Source organism: Leucopleurus acutus (genome assembly GCF_964270905.1).
Source record: "Leucopleurus acutus genome assembly, chromosome: 15".
In the NCBI taxonomy this organism is placed as follows: domain Eukaryota; kingdom Metazoa; phylum Chordata; class Mammalia; order Artiodactyla; family Delphinidae; genus Leucopleurus; species Leucopleurus acutus.
Genome location: NC_139157.1, coordinates 18,741,271 through 18,757,941, shown reverse-complemented (window position 1 = coordinate 18,757,941; position 16,671 = coordinate 18,741,271). Strand labels below are relative to the sequence as shown.

At 38.1% G+C, this 16,671-nt stretch overlaps 1 protein-coding gene and 1 pseudogene across 2 annotated transcripts in view; both read left to right on the top strand.

Annotated features, from left to right (window-relative positions):
- ADGB (androglobin) overlaps positions 1-16,671 on the top strand; it is a gene marked incomplete at its 5' end in the record, with an annotated part of 169,910 nt that overhangs the window by 19,222 nt on the left and 134,017 nt on the right. Inside the window, 2 exons of the mRNA XM_082855604.1 lie at positions 11,297-11,453; positions 16,081-16,173. Coding sequence (XP_082711730.1) covers positions 11,297-11,453; positions 16,081-16,173 — 250 coding nt within the window. The remainder of the gene's footprint in view (positions 1-11,296; positions 11,454-16,080; positions 16,174-16,671) is intronic.
- On the top strand, positions 1,265-2,930 carry LOC309972144 (copine-4-like; annotated as a pseudogene). The gene has a single exon. The product of its transcript is annotated as a copine-4-like (transcript).

The window sequence follows — 16,671 nt, the reverse complement described above, 5'->3', positions numbered from 1 at the left end:
TTCTCAAACTTTTACAAAAAATTGAAGAGGAGGGAATATTTTCTAGCTCACTCTATGAGGCCAGCATTACCCTGATTCTAAAGCCAGATAAAATCACTACAAGAAAAGAAAACTACAGATCAATATCTCTTAAAAACACTGATACAAAATCATCAACAAAATCATATCAAACAAAATTCAGCTACATAGTAAAACAATTATACACTATGGCCAAGTGGGATTTATTCCTGGAAAGCAAGGATGGCTCAATCCGTAAAAATCAATAAATGTAATACACCATATAAACAGAATGAAGGAAAAAAACCACATAATTATCTCAATTGATACAGAAAAAGATTTTGACAAAATTTAACATCCTTTCATGATAAAAAAAATACTCAACAAACAGGGATAGAAGGAAACTACCTCAACATAATAAAGCCATATATGAAAAACCCACAGAGGGGCTTCCCTGGTGGCGCAGTGGTTGAGAGTCCGGCTGCCGATGCAGAGGACATGGGTTCATGCCCCAGTCCGGGAAAATACCACATGCCGTGGAGCGGCTGGGCCCATGAGCCATGGCCACTGAGCCTGCACATCCGGAGCCTGTGCTCCGCAACGGGAGAGGCCACAACAGTGAGAGGCCCATGTACCGCAAAAAAAAACCCAAAAAAAAACAAAAAAAACCCCACAGAGAATATCATACTCAATGGTGAAAGACAAAGTATTTGTTCTAAGATTAGAAACAAAACAAGAATGCTCGCTTTTATTATTTCTATTCAACACAGTACTGGGAAATCTAGCCAGAGCAACTAGGGAAGAAACAGAGATAAAAGGCATACAAATTTTGAAGGAAGGAGTAAAAGTATCTGTTTGCAGATGATATGATTTTATACGTAGAAAAATCTATAAGTATTGGAGTCGGCAGCACGCGGGCAGCAGGGAGCGCGGGTTTCGACAGACGGTGGAAGCTCTCGGCGGAGCCGCGGTCCCCGGCTGCCTGGGTAGCGACCCGCTTCCTCCCTCCCGCTCCACCCCTCTCTCTGGCGTCCCCACCTCTCTCCCCAAGTGACTGAGGGCCAAGCGGCCCTGCCCTCGCCGCCCGGGGTTGGGGTCCGTGTCCCCGCGCAGCGTCTCTCCCCTCCGCGGTCACTGAGCTGCCCCCGGAGCCCAAGAAGAGGGCGGCACGACCCCCTAGGCCAACCGCGGGCCTGCCCACCACCGCGTCGTTCTGGTTGGACCCCGCCGGCTGAAGGCCAGTCTGCCCTCGGGTCCCTGCGCCAGAATGAAGAAGATGAGCAACATTTATGAGTCAGCTGCCAATACACTGGGAATCTTTAACAGCCACCAAAGTTGAGCTGCAGGTGGCATGCAGAGGCACTTCCGACAGGGATGCCCTTTCCAAACCAGACCCCTGTGTCATCCTCAAGATGCAGTCCCATGGGCAGTGGTTCGAGGTTGACAGAACAGAGGTGATTCGCACCTGCATCAACCCAGTGTATTCAAAACTGTTTACGGTGGACGTTTATTTTGAGGAGGTGCAGCACCTGTGGTCTGAGGTCCACGACATCAGCAGCAACCACGATGGGCCGAAGGAGGCTGACTTCCTGGGCGGCATGGAGTGCACCCTTGGCCAGATTGTTTCTCAGAGAAAGCTGTCCAAATGCTTGTTGAAGCACGGGAACATGGCAGGGAAATCCTCCATCACACTGATTGCTGAGGAATTATCTGGTAATCATGACTACATTGAACTTGCCTTCAACTCACGGAAATTGGATGACCAGGATTTCTTCAGTAAGTCTGACCCACTTCTGGAAATTTTTCGAATGAATGATGATGCAACTCCACAGCTTGTGCACCGAACTGAGGTTGTGATGAATACCTTAAGCCCAGCCTGGAAATCATTCAAAGTATCAGTAAATTGTCCATGCAGTGGAGATCCCGACCGCTGACTGACATGCATAGTATGGGACTGGGACTCCCATGGCAGACATGACTTCATTGGAGAATTCACCTCAACATTCAAGTAGATGAGAGGAGTGATGGAAGGAAAACAGGTGCAGTAGGAGTGCATCAACCCCCAGTACAAAGCCAAGAAGAAGAATTATAAGAACTCAGGCATTGTGATTTTGAATCAGTGCAGGACCCACAAGATGCATTCTTTCTTGGACTACATCATGGATGGCTGCCTAATCCAGTTTACAGTAGCTATAGATTTCACAGCCTCGAATGGGTACCCCGGGAACAGCTGTTCCCTGCCCTACATCCACCCCTGCCAGCCCAATGAGTACCTGAAGGCCTTGGTGGCTGTGGGAGAGATTTGCCAAGACTATGACAGCGACAAAATGTTCCCAGCCTTTGGGTTTGGTGCCAGGATACTGCCAGAGTACAGGGTATCTCATGACTTCGCAATCAACTTTAATGAAGACAACCCAGAATGTGCAGGGATTCAAGGAGTTGTGGAAGCCTACCAGAGCTGCCTTCCCAAACTCTAGCTCTAGGGCCCCACCAACAATGCTCCCATCATGCAAAAGGTCGCCAAGTCAGCATCAGAGGAGACCAGCACCAAGGAGGCATCACAATACTTCATCCTGCTGATCCTGACCGACGGGGTCATCACAGACATGGCCGACACGCGGGAGGACATTGTCCACGCCTCCCACCTCCCCATGTCGGTCATCATCGTGGGAGTGGGCAATGCAGACTTCAGCGACATGCAGATGCTGGACAGAGACGACGGGATTCTGAGGTCACCCAAGGGAGAGCCCGTCCTTCATGACATCGTCCAGTTCGTGCCCTTCAGGAACTTCAAACACGCATCTCCAGCTGCCCTGGCAAAGAGCGTGTTGGCTGAAGTCCCAAACCAAGTCGTGGGCTATTACAATGGCAAAGGGATTAAGCCAAAATGTTCATCAGAAATGTATGACTTTTCCCGGACACTGGCTCCATGAACTCTACACACTTTTACAGAGTCCTCAAATACTATTCCTGCTGATATTTAATACATCTATTATCCTGTACTTAAAAAAAAAAACACAGGTACACACTTAAAAATAGCACGTTTTGGTGATTTTTAACTAACAATTTTTTTTGCATGTGTAGCCCTGAGGCCTGGATCTGCTAAGCCCTTGTATTGTTAAAGACATTTTACAAAGAAACACAGATAATTATAACTTACTCTTTAAATTACAGCATGTCACCTTGAAATAAAGTGTTATCTGTATCTGTTTTTTATACAGGTTTGTTGAAATTTTGCTAAATTTCTTATTATCTTTACACTGTAAAGCATTTTGAAACATTTCTTGAACGTTGATAGCCAAAGCATATTTGGTTTTATCTGCTACAGGATGAGAAACTTTTTAAAATGGCAGATGCATGGACTGTATTTTACATGTTTTAAAGAAAAAGAAACTCCAAAAATCTAAATATTCTGTAAAAAACTGTTAGAACTAATAAATGAATTCATCAAAGCAGGATACAAAGTCAACACACAAAAAATCAATTGTATTTCTATACACAAACAATGAACAATCTGAAAAGTAAATTACAAAAACAATTCCATTTACATTAGCATCAAGAAAAATAAAATACTTATGAACTAACTTAATCAAGGAGGTGAAAGACTTGTAAAGTGAAAACTACAAAACATTGCTGAAAGAAATTAAAGACATAAATGGAAACACATCCCATGTTCATGGATTGGAAGACCATTTTAATGTCATTACTACCCAAAGCAGTCTACAGATTCAATGCAATCTTTATCAAAATCTCAATGAATTTTTTACAGAAATAGAAAAACACATCCTAAAACTTATAGGTTTTTATTATTTTATTATTATTTAAAAATTATTGATTTTTAAAATTCTACCTTCTAAATCATTAGTCCTCTTCAGGTTTATTCAGTCTACTCTTTCAACATTTGAAGTTTCCATTACTAAAATTTTCCAATGTCTCTTTTTTATATTGGCCTTATTTTTTTGTTTTCTTGTTTGACATCTTCCTGTTCTCATTGCAAAGAAGAAATTTTATTCCTTTATCTTTTTGGTAATTCTAAATATACTCATTTTAAACACCTTTTAAGTTTGCTACATTATTTCTCTTTCCTTGGGTGTGATTTCTTTCTTTTGCTATATTTACTGACTGTCCTTTCAGTTTTAAGTTTCTTTTTCTGCTTTGTAATGTTAGTTCTTTAGTTCATATTTTAAACTCATGCATGCTGTTTTCTGCCATGAGGTTTGGATGGCTTTTAGGATGATTCCCTCCCTACCCATTCTGACATCCAGTAGGGATGCTCTAGTGAAAAGGACAGGATAGTTGTTACATTATTGAAATACTTCCTATCAGTTGGCAAGTAGCTGCTTTTCCGAACTCCCTGAAGAATATTTCTCTCCCATTGAACTCTGACTCCTTTTTGAGAACCCCAGGACCTATCCACAATTCAGTTACTAAATGGTTAAAAACCAGCTCAGGCGTCTAGCACTCTGTTCCAATACAAGAGCAAAGTCCTTTCTGATTGGTGGGTGCATTTTTATATCACCCCTGCTTCCACTCAAGTCTTAACATGGGGAGGTTGGAGGCTTTTCTCCCATGCAGGAAGTGCTATCCCTGATACCACATCCATGGTGGTAGAGGGCCACCCCCATCCCCATTTTTTCCCATTTGGCCAGCCGATTTCCTCATGGAATCATAGGAAAGTGGCATATTGCCTCTGAGAGTGGCATATAAGGGGAGTTATTCCAGCCTTAGTTCAGTGCTAGGAGTTCATGAATACTCTAGCCACTTGCTCACTCACAAAGCCTATTTCTGGTCTCCTGACATTTGCAGGGTGAATTCAGCTTCTTTTCCAAAATAGACTTTTAAGCTTTGCTCAATTCCAATTCCCAGTACCTGCTTGTGGGTTACACTATTCCAGCCCCCAATCCACCACTACAGGTTTAGTCCATTGACTTTTTTAAACTGAGATATAATTGACATATTGTTTCAGGAATATAACATTATGATTTGATATTTGTATATGTTTTGAACGATCACCACAATAAGTCTAGTTAACATCTGTCACCATATGTAGTTGCACATTTTTTTCTTTGTGATGTGAATTTTAGCAACTTTACTCTTTAACAACTTTCAAAGATACAAGTGTATTATTAACTACAGTCACTATGCTGTATTTTACATCCTCGTGACATTTATTTTTTAACTGGAAGTTGGTACCTTTTGACCATTGTCACCCATTTTGCCCAGCCCTCACCTCCTGCCTTTGGTAACCACCCACTTACATTTTTCAATGGCTTCCAATCATGATCAATTCGTTTTAGTAATGAAAAGTGTATATATATAATTATTTTAACACCTGTGTATCTGTTGCTTACATTATGCATCATTTTCATGTCAGACTATTCTGTTTGACTTTGCCCGCTGTTATAAATTTGCTTCTTTTACGCTTCCTCTCTTTTCCCCTGGAGTACCTTTATATTTTATATTTCTACTCTGGAAATCAGCCCCTTGCCTGGCTTTCTGGAATTTTTCTTCCCTCTAAACATCGGTTTCCTCTGGAATATAATTTGGCATTTGGAATATACATATTTTATATTTTCAACATTCCTCACTGATTTTATTAAATTTTTTTGAAATAACTTTCCACAATTATGTTTTGTTTATAAATTGCTAGCCTCTCCTAAATGCATCAGCGACACTTCACTTATCTCAATAGTATATTTAGACCTACTATGTGGAAGAGAGCATTTAGCCATGTAGCAGAGAATATACTTATCTTCAAAATCTTTTATACAACTTGTAATTTTAATGAATTAAATCATTTACTAGTACTTGGGTATATTGCTATACAAATAGAGTAACTCTGTATACTCCTGAGTTTTTTCAGGGGATGGTTTGATTTCTTTGCATGTTTGAATTTTCTAAATGTTCAGCATTTATTTCCCAATATTACCAGTTCCTAAATCTTCAAAAGTCCTGGGTTACCTTTGTGTTGAAAGATTATCTTGTTTTCAGAATTGATGAAATCAGGAATAATGTGATATGAATATTTTAAAGGATCCTGACTATGCTAGAACAGTAGGTACATTCTGGCAATGAAATTCAAAGAGATACTGTGCTGAGAGCTTCAAAAGCAGCAGTTGTACATGGTCATTTGAAGTTTACAGTATATTTGACATTGGACTGTATTTGACTCTTGCTTGTACTGTGTGTGTAGCACAATAGGGGAGCTACTGAGCTGGTGTAAGATACCTCTAATGAGATTCTTTTTAAGTGATCTTCAGTATAGATGGAAACAAATTTGACATGTTACAAGGAAAGTAGACCAATTAGTAATAAGGCTTAACAGTTTGAGGGAGCCAGAATATACTTACACTTGACAGAATGAAGAGGAAAGCAAAACAGTCTCAACAGAGCCCTTATTTTTTAAGAAATTAAATCTTCCTTTTACAAAACAGCCTTTAAGATTTTTGAGCTTCCTGAATGAGGTAATTTTATCATGGTTTTGATGGATACAAAATCACTGATTTCTTTTTATCTGTAAGGTTGTACCAACACTCAATACGACAGAGGTACTATAATACACTAAGTTATGCCTTGATTTTTAAAATTAATACTATGAAAAATGGCCCTTTTTCCCTGAAAACTGTTCTAGTCTTCCTTCTCTTACATGTTACTTAGGACCACCCCTTTACGATGTATATATTATCAGACTTTCTTTTCCAGCAAGATGGTGGATCACAATTTTTAAAAATAACAATAATACCTAGAAACACCTACATAAAGAAATAAAAATGTTCAGGATCCAGAAATAAGGATGGAACTGAAAGTCAGAATGGCATGGCTCTGAGGTGAAGCTGCTGCATTGCCTTATCAGTTGATGAAAGTGGACTCTTGTTTTATCACATATAAGGCAAGATCTTGAGCCCAAATGAGTAAAGGGATTGCTCCCACATTAGATAAAGGCATGGCTTTTCACGAGTTTAATTCTCGGTAAAAAGGTGAATGAGAAAAATCCACCCAAGCACAGAGAGATTGATAAGAAAGCTAGCATTTCTCTGGCTGGTGTCTGGCTGAAAAAAAAGTTTTTTTCCCTTGAGAAATGGAAACCCTTGGACTGAGACTTACATTAGTTTGAGGTCTGATTTTAAAGTACCTGTAAGTTTCTGGATGGCTTATTCATTTGGGGTCTGTGAAAGAAGAAAACTCAATACTGCATGCAAAGAACATTCTTTCAACACAGGATTGTCTTGGAGGAAGGGGATTGGAGGGAAAGAAAACCCTTATCCTAATAAGGATAAGCTCATTATAAATGTGTCCTAAAACACAAGAATATAGAAAAGATAGGCAGAAGTTACAACAAACAAGAGAATCAGGTGTCACAAATTTGATAATAGAAAAATGATCTTTATGTAATTTACCATGTATATGTTTATAATAATTAAAGATATAAAGGAAGAAATCCAAACCCTAAGAAAAGAATTACACTCTATGTTAGTCAATGTTAGTAATCAATGCTAGCTGCAATAACAAAGTAGCAAATAGGAAGTACTCAATGCTAGCTTCAGTATCAAACGATCCCCAAATCTCAGTGACCTTACACAACAAAAGATATTTCTCATTCATACCAGAGTGTGATCAGGAGTTTAGTGGTGCCTTTGCATGTGCTACATAAGGATTCTTGGCACCTTCCATCTTGTGGTATTACCATTTTCTAAAGTCTTCTCATAAGGACTGAGCCATACATCAAGCAGGAAGAGAGTAAGAAGTATCTCAGGAAATGTTTTAGGAGATAAAGGTGGGATACAACACACTCCCCACATGCTATTTTCCAAAACACCATCACAAAATACCAGCCAACCTGCAAAGGAGTATGGGAAACATAGGAAATGGAAAACAGGACTGGTGAACATCTGGTCAATCTCTACCTAAATATAAAAATTTGAAACAGTTCTAAATTGTAGAAATTGTAGAAATATAAAGACATATATTCTTCTATTTCATGTAAATAGGTAGATGACAGAGAAATATATAGATTGCCCATGTTGTCCAGGCACTGTTCTAGTTGGTGGAGATAGAGGGAGTGAAGAAAAACCCAGTGTTCCTGCCACTGGAGAACTTACAAACCCTGTGTTTGGAAATATACAATAAGCACATAAATGATTAGTGAGAGAATTGTCAAGTGCTATTAAAGATGAAAAGATGCACAGAGGTGAGAGTTGCTATATTAGGTAGGGTGTTCAGGAAAGTCCCTCCCAAACTTGACCTTAGAAGATGAAATTTGCAGAGACCTTAACCTTCTTGTTGCTAAGTTCAATATTTATTTGTTAATAATTCATCTTGTTTGATCTGTTAGGAGCATTTGGATCTGTTGCTCATTCTCTCATTTTTTAAAAACTCGCTTTACTTGGCTTCCAGGGCGTCACCCTCTACTGTGTTTTTCCTACCTCACTGTTTCTTATTGCTGCTGTAAGAAAACACCACAAACTCAGTTATTTAAAACAGTACAAGTGTATTATTTTGCAATTCTGGAGGTCAGAAATCCAAAATGGGTCTCACTGAGCTAACAAGTGTCAGCAGGGCTGCATTCCTTTCTGGAGGTTCAAGGAGAGAATCCATTTCTTTGCCCTTTCCAACCTCTTGAAGCTGCCCACCTTCCTCAGCTTGTGGTCTCCTTCCTCTGTCTTCAAAATCAGAAGTTTTGCATTTTTCTGTCTAGTCTTCAGGAGTCACATCTCCCTCAGACATCTTCTGTCTCCTTCTTCCAGTTTTGAGGACCCTTATGATTCCACTGAACCCACCCAGATAATCTGGGATAATCTCCCCACCTCAAGGTACTTAACTTAAAGATATCTACAAACTCTCTTTTACCATGGAAGGTAACATATCCACTGGTTCTGGGGATAAGGATATGGACATATGGACATATTTGAGGGACGATTATTCTATCTACCACACTCACTGACTGCTTTTCTCAGTTTTTTTGTTTTTTTCTTCTCTTTTAATATGGAGTACTAGGACAGATATGTAGCTGTACTGATTAATAGAATATTGAAATGTTTTTATATTGATTCGTGAGTAGCCTTAACAATAACCTCACCAATAACCCTGATCCCCAGTCTTTTCTGATTCTTGCCCTGGGTCCCTGACCCACCCTGAGGACCTTACATCCCTGACCCTACTACTTAAAGTAAAGAATAAATGTCTGGTGGAGCTGGTGGCTTTGAAGACCCTGATCCAGGATCATGGACAGCATCTATTTAGACCAGTCAATGCTCATTCCTTCCCAGTTGTTAGGCATTTTGAATAGCACCCGTGGGACTGCCTCTTCTTTATGTATGATCATTTTCTTGGTGATTTCACCAAATGTTAAGAGTTTAGATATCATTGAAATGCTAATGACTCTCAAATTTTCACTTTTAGTCTATTTCTTTCTTCCAAACGTCAGAATTCTATATCTAACTACCTATTTAATATCTCCATGAATGTATGATAAACATCTAAAACACAACTCATTCAAAAGTGAAATGTTGCTTTATTGCCTACCTCAGTTTTGTCCCATGCCATAATCTTCTGTCTTTCAGGCAATATCAACTCAATATCTACTTGTTCTGCCTTTAAGATATACACAAGGGACTATTTCTTGCCTCCTCTACTGTTACCAACCTGATCCAAACCACCGCCAGCTCTCACCTATTGTTTCAGTGCCTTCTAAGTTGTCGCCCTTGTCTTTTCTGACCATAGCAACAAAAGTGATTATAAAATTTCAGTTATGTCATGTTATATCCCTGCTCAAAACCCTCCTTTGGTTTCCTGTCTTACTCAGACTAAAGACCCATGTGCTTCCCTTTTTTAGATCACCTTTATCATCTTTGCCCCTCCTGTTACCTCTCTGAAATCATCTCTTTTTAACCCCCTCTTCAGCCTCACTGATCTCATTATTATTCTTCAAATAAGTTAGCATGCTCTTTGCATCTGGAATACTATTCCTTGTTTGTGGAACGTTCTTCCCACATGTATCCACATAGCTTGATCCTTTATTTTCTTTCACTATTTACTTAAATAGAACCCTATTATAGACACTTTCCATTAACTACTGTATTAAAAATTGTGCAACTTAACTCTTCAGGCCCCCTTTCTTCTTTTATATTTCCCTCTAGCATTTTTCACTTTATAATATACCATTTATTTTACTCAATTTATGCTGTTTATTTTGTGTCTCCACTGCTAGAGTATGAACTCAATAAGGGTAGAGATTTTAGTCCGGTTTGTTCACTGCTTATCCCGGGGTCTAGAGCGGGCTTCCAGCCTCACAAGTAGCTAAAAACTTGAATAATTAAGAAGATGCCTTTTTTAGATTTTACAATTCATAAAAATGTAGAAAAAGCAAAAGAGGTTTAGAGATAGGAAAACACCAATATACTCACAGTGAGAGTATAAAATAAGTCCAGCTTTTCTGCAGAAAATTACTCAAAATATATCACAGACTTTAAACCTGCATATATTTTGATTCAGTAAGTCTCCTTATTAAAATCTATCCTAAGGAAATAATAATGTATGCAAAGATTTGGCAACAAGGATAGCCATCACAGTCTTGTTTATAATTGTGAAAAATTTTTTAAATCAAAACCCTCAAATTTCCAAATATAGAAACTTAGTTAAATGAAAGACAATATATCATACAATGGAAGATTATGCAATCATTCAATTAGTATTTAAACACTTATTGGCATGGGAACTATCAACTATCAATGTACTGATAAGTGGAAAAAAGCAATCTGTAAAAGAGAATATGATGAATGATGTCATTTTTGAGGAAAGATGTATATCCTTGTACAGTGATCTGAGAGGATGGATAAGTTTTAACAGTGTGGTTTCTAGAATGAGGTGAGTATGCCTTTCTTATTTATCTGACTTGTATTTTTAAATTTTCTTTTAAAATGATGATCATATAGCACTTTTATATTTGGGAACATCCAAATTATATTTTCACTGATCTTCAAAAAGCAATCACTATTATACATGTAAAGGATTTTCGTTGGGTATGGTTTGTATATAAATATTCCCCTTCGTGGCATCTTCTGTGTTTATGATGAATGTCCTGCCTTAATAAGTAGGGGCTAATGCTCAAAATTTGCTTACAGAATAATCTCTGGGGTATTTCTGTCCTTAGAACCTTAACATGTGGAAGGTGTCCATCCACTGTATTGAAAAATATGTTTAACATGATTGCTAACCAGATAATTAAATTTACATCATGAAATTAATCCAGTATTTTACCTCAGAGATCTGAATGAAACCCACCTCCCTGCTCTGTCTCTAGTCAGTTCCCTTTTGGCAGTAATGTGCAACCCAGTGAACAGAAGAAGGGGAAGTTTCCAATCTGGCCAGAATGGAGCGAGGCAGACATAAATGCTGAAAAGTGGGATGCAGGCAAAGGTGCAAAAGAAAAGGACAAAACAGGGAAAGGCCCCGTACTTGTAAGTAGACTTGACTATGACTAGATTTCATTTTGGTGTTTAATCGTATAATGGAATAGGATTTGTTAACGTGTGCACGTGCTCCCTCTTCTCCACAGCCTCCACTCAAAAGATAAATTTTGTCTTTGTCCGCCATGCCTCCCCCCATCCTACCTTGTCTTTCCAAGCCTTAGTCCTGAGCTTTGGTGAATCACATTTGAGTAAATGGGAGGAGAGAAATGACCAAAGAGTCATAATGAAAGAAAGGGAAAACTGATAGAACAGGCTAGCAAGTGGATTTTGAACAGAATTGGGAACCAGACATTTAGAGATGGTGGTTTAGAAAATGAGAGCCCCCCACAAAACTGTGAGCTGTTATTTGGAGATTACAGGCAAGATAAATCTTTAAGAGATGTTACTATAAGAATTGAATCCTTCTTAATATCTGCCCCCCAAGATATTTGGGTAAAAATCTAGGTTACTCTTCATTTACCTGTAGCTTTTAAACATGTTGTGTCCCTGAGATTGGAGCTGAGAATGGGGTTCCTACATTTTCCAGTTATATTATTTTAGGTTCTTTTGCTTACTTAAAAATGTCTTTCTTCTAAAAACTTCTTTATAGAAGGTACCGGTCTAGGTTGCATTTTAAATATGACCCATTTATTTGGTGCAGTAATTCATTCAACAAAAGTTCTTTTGAAACACAATACACGCAGAGGGAGGGGATATGGGGATATATGTATACGTATAGCTGATTCACTCTGTTATACAGCAGAAACTAACACACCATTGTAAAGTAATTATACTTCAAAAAAGATATTAAAAAAGAAAGCGCAATACAATTTTCAAAACACAAACAAAATTACCATAATGGCTAGGTTGAACTCTAGTGTTTTTATTTGCATAAAGCACTCTGAAATGGTACTTATTAGCATTTACATTTTGTTCACAAAATGCAGTCACCAACTGCATGATTCATATCAGTAATTTGTTTACAAAAGATGCTCAATAATTATAACTAATTGCTGACACTGTTACTATTTGAACAATTTCAAATAACAATATGTGAGGGACTGCATTCTTTGTACCATGCCTAAGGTGATTATGAACTTTTAGATGCAAAGGACTTTTGAACTCTCTGGGTTCAAAATAAAATGGTCATATTCTACATATTTTATAGAAATTCAGATCTTATGGGGATTGTCTGTGAATTTTCATCAGTAAGATAGATTGTGTAGATCCTCAGTTGAGCAGCTGAGCTCTGGAGGAGATCCAGAGATGAGTCACTCCAAATTGTGAAGGATCAACAGGGAAGGGAAAAGCAGAAGTACCTGAAAACTTTGAAATAAGAAATAGCATATAAAACAACATTTTAAGGACCTTAGAATACAAACATATCTTTATTAGATGACTATGAAAAATTCTTACAGATCTCTGGAAGGTCAGGTATCAAATTCTTGAACTTAATGTTATTGAAACAAGGGCAAGTCTGTTAGAAGAACATTTGTTGGAGGAAAACCATTGAGACTGGAGCAGTAATAAGTGCGCTGGTCAAATGGACAGTTGACGTCCATTTCATTTGGGGTCAACATATAGGACTATTGCTAGCTGCTGTATAAAACTGCATGATTTGGGAAGCACTAGCCCTACTCCTGCTGTGAACAGGGGCTATTCCAATAGGGGGTGACACTTCAGAACCTTAACTAACACCCCATTCTGCCACCACAGCTTTCACAAGGTAGGAGAGCACAGCTCAAGTCCTGGTTGTTACGACGGTGCAGAGTGATGCCATCTGGGATAGAACCTTGCTTTCCACCCCCGGTTCTGTTCCACAACCTCAGCATTCGTGGCTCAGGAAGCGATAGTTTCCCCACTGGAGTGAGTCATGGACCCTCCAAGCACTGTGACTGCATTTCTATGATATGGTGGCACAGTAGCTCTGAGCCATGATTTGCAGCATCCATATTTTACCAGGATAAATTGCCTTAAGCATGTAACCATGGCAGTTATCCTTGGAATTTTACAAAGGCCACTTCTTTAGATGTGAGGCTAGTGATCAGGAAATCAGCCTCAGATGCCCAACCCTCCCCTATAAGTCCAGCATTATGTCTCACTTCCTCAGCAAGAAAAGGGTGAACCGAATTAAGACGTATACGATAAAGTACTGTAAGGTGGATGTAAGAAATATACCTAAAGCAAAATGACATGGAAAGATTAGCATTAACAATAAGAGGGGCTCAAATCCTGGAGAAAAGGAAATCACAATGGGATGAGCCCCACTGTTTTTTTTCCTCAAAGACATTTATTAATTCAAGGCATGGAAATTAGAAAGCAAGCACAGAGTAGTGGCCTGGAGCTTATGTCAGTTTTTCTGGGCTGAAGGGAAGGAGGATATTGTCTGGGACTGCGAAAGCAGCCAGAACTTGAACCCAAATCTCAGAGTAACTACAGAGAAGTGATCTGTAAATTTTGCATTCAATTTTATTTTGAGACATTTGTCTACCTCCTAAGCTGTGAGTGTGAAGCTTTTGCTGCTGAGCAAATGAGTAAAAAGCAGCAGCCTGGAAGCTTAATAATTGAGAAAAGATTTCAAGATGATAGGTAGAGAATGGGATTCAATGCACACCAAGTGAAGGGACCTTGCTAAACACTCCAGACTTTTAGTTAGTGCCTCAACATGGCTACAGAATTCCACATTGAGTAAGAACAAACCAAAATCACACCAGTCCTGCCAAATCCTAAGACCCAGTGTTGATTAGGTCAAATTCATCTTGTGCTCTGCCTGTCAAAAGGCAATAAAATCCTCCTCTCTGGATGAAGACATCATCATTTAGAACGTGTATAAATTTTTATATCCAGCATATATCATACAATCAAAATTTACCAGACATGAAGAGAAACAGAACCAAGTGACTAAAAATCAAGAGGAAAAATCAGATAATAGAAACAGATCCAAAGGAGACTCTTTTGGAATTGTCAGATAGGGGACTTTAAAATTACTAAATTAATATTTGCAGGGAAAAAAGCAATGTGAGAGAAACCCAGAAGTCTAGTACAGCTCCTGAAAAAACATCAGTTTGTCTTTTAAGGACTCATTCTTCCATCATTTTGACTAGATGTTAGGGTGCCTTTATCGTCATTTGAATTATTCCAGTATCTTAAATTTGACAATAAACCACATGCTCCAGATATACATAGACACTTGTTATGTTTAACGCTCAGACAATGCCCTAAACATGTAACCTATTTCTCAAGCCACACCAGCATTAGGGTAAACATATAATTATGATGAAAATCACAAAACAGTATATTTTCCCCTGTGCCTATTAACTGAGGTGAAATTTGATTACGTTTCTTTTTCCCATACAGGTAGTTTATGTTCCTTTAGCATTTTGTTTGTAATCCTAGAAATTGTCATGTTGTTTCTTGTAAAGATCCCCCCATCCCCTACCATTTTATGAGCTATGAGAATTTTTACATAGCAGCTACCTGAAGTCTCTCTGACTTGCCAGACTGCTTGCATATGGATATCATTCTTTCTCCAGAACTCACTAATTGACCCATAGTTGGGGCTCAGAAATTAAAGAATTAATTGCATTCTTGAGCATTTATCCCAGAAAAATGGAAATTCACATTCACACAAAAACCAGTAACCTGTACACATAGCAGCTTTATTAGTAATAGCCTCAAACTGGAAACAGCCCAGATGGAATTCGATGGGCAGGTGGTAAACAAACAAATATCCATAGCATGAAATATTACTCAGCAATAAACAACAAACCATTGATACATGCAACAACTTGAATGGATTGAATCTCCAGGGGATTAGGCAGAGCGAGAAATAAAGCCAATCCAAAGGGTTATAGACTATATGGTGGGCTCCATTCATATAACATTACTGAAATGACAAAATTATAAACGTCAAGACTAGCGATTGCCAAGTGGTAGGGATTAAGCACAGACTGGGGAGTTGGAAGGTGGGTGTGGCTATAAAAGGGCATAAAAAGGATCCTTGTGCTGATGGAAATGTTCTGTATATCTTGGCTGTGTCAGTGTCAATATCCTGGTTGTGTTCTATAGTTTTGCAAGATGGTACTGCTGAAGAAATTGGGTAGAGAACATAGGAACTCTCTGTATTATTTCATGCAATGGCTTATGAATCATGATTATCTCAAAATAACAAGTTTAATTAAAACAATAAATGAAAGTCAGATCAAAGGTACAGATTTCATTTACATATCATCTTTTTTATGATTCTAACTGAAAAATAAGTAAATACTTTTCAATCTTCTCTGCTCAGATTAAAAAAAAACATTTTCAGTGGAAAATGTGGCCATATCTGGCCCATCCAAAATTGTTTCCCCACCATACCTAATTCACATTCCCAAGCCACTCATGCTTGTTTGGATTGCTTCCTCTGCAATCAAACTGCTACTCATAATCAAGGTTTCATTAATTAAATACAGTATTGTTAACTTCAGTATTCTCCAAGTACTGCATGAACTCGCTCTGAGAACAAACACACAAATTACTCTAAAAATGCTTATTTATTGATCAGATCAATGCACATATTCATTTTTATTAGATAGAGTTGTTTTTGTTTTAATAAAACTATATGGAGAAAATACTTAATATGTTTTTTATATAGCATTTTTTTGAAGACCCTGAAGGAAAGATTGAATTACCACCATCATTGAAAATTTATTCCTGGAAACGTCCACAGGATTTTTTAATTAATCAGGTAAGAGATATTTTTACTATTATAATACGTATTAACTATGAGATATAATATCCTAGTTATGAAAATATGCATTTTAAAAGCTGTTTAGGGTAATTTTTTCTTGGTATTTAGTAAGAAAAAGTAATTACTTTTTGGACTTTAAATTAGAAATAAATATTTATCGATATAGTTTATACTGGTTTCCAAGAGAATAATGAAATTTTGTTCAGGGTCTCAAGTTTCCTTCTTCTCTTCATGATGTCAAATTTTAACCTAAAATGTTGCAAAAAGTTATTCCTTAATTTCTGACAGACTTTCTCCTTTCTGCTTCTTACATGGTGTAGGTCTGTTTACTCTAGTGTTAATAAGCATTTATTTTCAAGCCCAAGAGATCTGCACTTGAATCTCTCTCTATTCCAGGAATTCTTGAATCATTTTCCAAGCGCCACTTTGATTTCTGAACCCCATGTGAATCACACTGACATGGACATCACCCAAGAAAACTTCATTTTAAATAGC